This window comes from Otolemur garnettii, unplaced genomic scaffold (genome assembly GCF_000181295.1).
Source record: "Otolemur garnettii isolate 467f Iridium unplaced genomic scaffold, OtoGar3 scaffold00018, whole genome shotgun sequence".
Taxonomy (NCBI): domain Eukaryota; kingdom Metazoa; phylum Chordata; class Mammalia; order Primates; family Galagidae; genus Otolemur; species Otolemur garnettii.
This window is the reverse complement of record NW_003852413.1, coordinates 5,986,143-5,988,197: the sequence shown is the minus strand read 5'-3', so window position 1 is coordinate 5,988,197 and position 2,055 is coordinate 5,986,143. Positions and strand designations below refer to the sequence as shown.

The window sequence follows — 2,055 nt, the reverse complement described above, 5'->3', positions numbered from 1 at the left end:
GTGACCAGCGTATTTCTAAATCAAATAGCATCTATGTAAAAAACAGTTATTGAACAATACTAAGATTATTTCGTGAAACTTGGTGCACTTATAAACGTGTATGACAATGTGTGTGCACCATTGTGTAAAGCTTACTTATCTATCATTGTAAGTTATGGTAACAACCTGATCTAGAGGCCTCCCTACCCTTCTGTCCCGACCCCCGAGCTCCTTACCCTGCAGCCTCTGGTACTTCTTGTCAAGTTTGAAATCCTTGTTTGCCCCTATGCCTGGTTGCGTCAGGGGCTTGGTGGTGGGACCTTGACCCAGCAGCTCATCCAGCTTTGCGCGCGCAGGGTGGGGCCCTTCCCTGCAGGACGAGATGCAGGGCAGGTATGTGTCCCTACTAGCAGCTCCTGGGGAACCCACACTGTACCTGCCTAATGGCTTTTCCCTGGACCTAAAGCAATAGCCTGACCAGGGACTTTCTGCTCACAGGGATCCTTACTGGACTCCCATCTGCCTCCTGTCTGTGCTGGGACTGTCTCCAAACCCAAGGGCGGCCATGATGTCATCCCCATCATCAAACAAATCTTTCTTCCGGACAGGGGTGTCCCCAGGAGTCAGAGGAATTGAAGGACCTAAAAGAGAGAACACAGGGCCCAATGCCCACAGCCTTCTTGCCTTCAATGTGATGTGTGAATGGGGGCTGAGGAGTGTTTGTATGCAACCCTGACTTTGGGTGGGGAAGCAGGCACTGCACTTGTCTGGTCTGCCTATGGGACACCCCCTCCCCAGCTCATGTATCCCAACTCCCTGTTCTTAGAGACTGAGGCTCTCGTTGTCCTGGACCAGACCTCCAGCCCTATCCTGCTGAGCTCTCTGGTTCTGCACCACCAGGGCCAGTCAGCCTATTGCCAATGAACTCTGCCCCAGGATGAGAAACAAGCCCATCACACACTACCTTGATCTCTGACTGTGCCAAGGCTTTTGTCAAGAGCTGCCTTACTCTCTGTCACGGGTGACTTCTGGGCCATTTCTTCTTCATCATCAGAGAAAAGTCCTGCCAACGGATCTTCTGAGTCTCACAGCAGGAGAGAAAGCACAGGTCAGATGGCAGCACTTAGTTCAGGAAAAACAAGCCCAAGGCTGAGGGAGTTATCTCTCAAGTCAAGATTTCTCACTGCTCTAATACATAAGCAAGCCCCTCGGCCTATGGTAAGGGAGCTGACACCCAGACAAGCTCAGCAGGGCGTTAGGAGTCAAGAATGGCCCTGGGCCTGCTGGGCCTGTCCTAGACCTGCCATGAGACCTCTGACTCTGCTGGGTGCATGGCCTTCTGGAAATGTCCCTAAGGCATCAAAATAGAAGTAAAATAGTCCTTCATTCAGGAAGGGAAATGGACTTTTTCCTAAACCATAAAGTCTTCAGTTTGATACCTGGCTTCAAAGTCTTCATACATGAGTAACCAAATATCCCCGCCAGTATAACAGAATTAGTCCCTTCCTGAATCCCTGCAGAGCTGAACCTTGGCACTAGCTCTCTGCTGCCCAGAGGACACACACAGCAACTGGGCCTCAGGCAAGTGTGTGTCACCCAGGCTACCCTACTCTCAAATTGGGGTACCACAGAAGCATGATGGGGGTCAATGGTACCTCCAAAGGAAAACCTCCCATAACGAGGCCCAGGAACGAAGCTGGGAGAGAGAGGTGGCTTCTTGGTGGGAATGGTGTCCCCTGGAGGAAGCAAAATTAGAAGATAAGGTTGTGGTCCTGGGTCCTCCTCCCTCACCAGGGACTGGGCCCCTGGGATGGGGTACACATCTTCCTGGGAAGCTGAGGGCTCATGACCATGGACACAGCTATAGGATGGGTCTATACCTCTTCAGTTCTCACATGGGCTTCTGGAAGGGACATGTGGTTCCTACCTCCTATAACCCTTGTCAGGAATGACTCCAGACAAAGACATGTGTTTGGGTGATGCACAGGCTAGCACATGATTGATTGACTGACCATTCACTCATTCATTCATTGAAACAGAGTCTTACTCTGTTGCTCTGGGTAGAGTACCCTGGCA

At 51.1% G+C, this 2,055-nt stretch overlaps 1 protein-coding gene across 1 annotated transcript in view; it reads right to left on the bottom strand.

Moving 5' to 3' along the window:
- LOC105886643 (fas-binding factor 1-like) overlaps positions 1-2,055 on the bottom strand; it is a 9,059-nt gene that overhangs the window by 3,371 nt on the left and 3,633 nt on the right. The window contains exons 3-6 of the mRNA XM_012802841.1: positions 1,635-1,715; positions 944-1,063; positions 488-620; positions 216-349 (exon numbers count right to left, since the gene is read on the bottom strand). Coding sequence (XP_012658295.1) covers positions 216-349; positions 488-620; positions 944-1,063; positions 1,635-1,715 — 468 coding nt within the window. The remainder of the gene's footprint in view (positions 1-215; positions 350-487; positions 621-943; positions 1,064-1,634; positions 1,716-2,055) is intronic.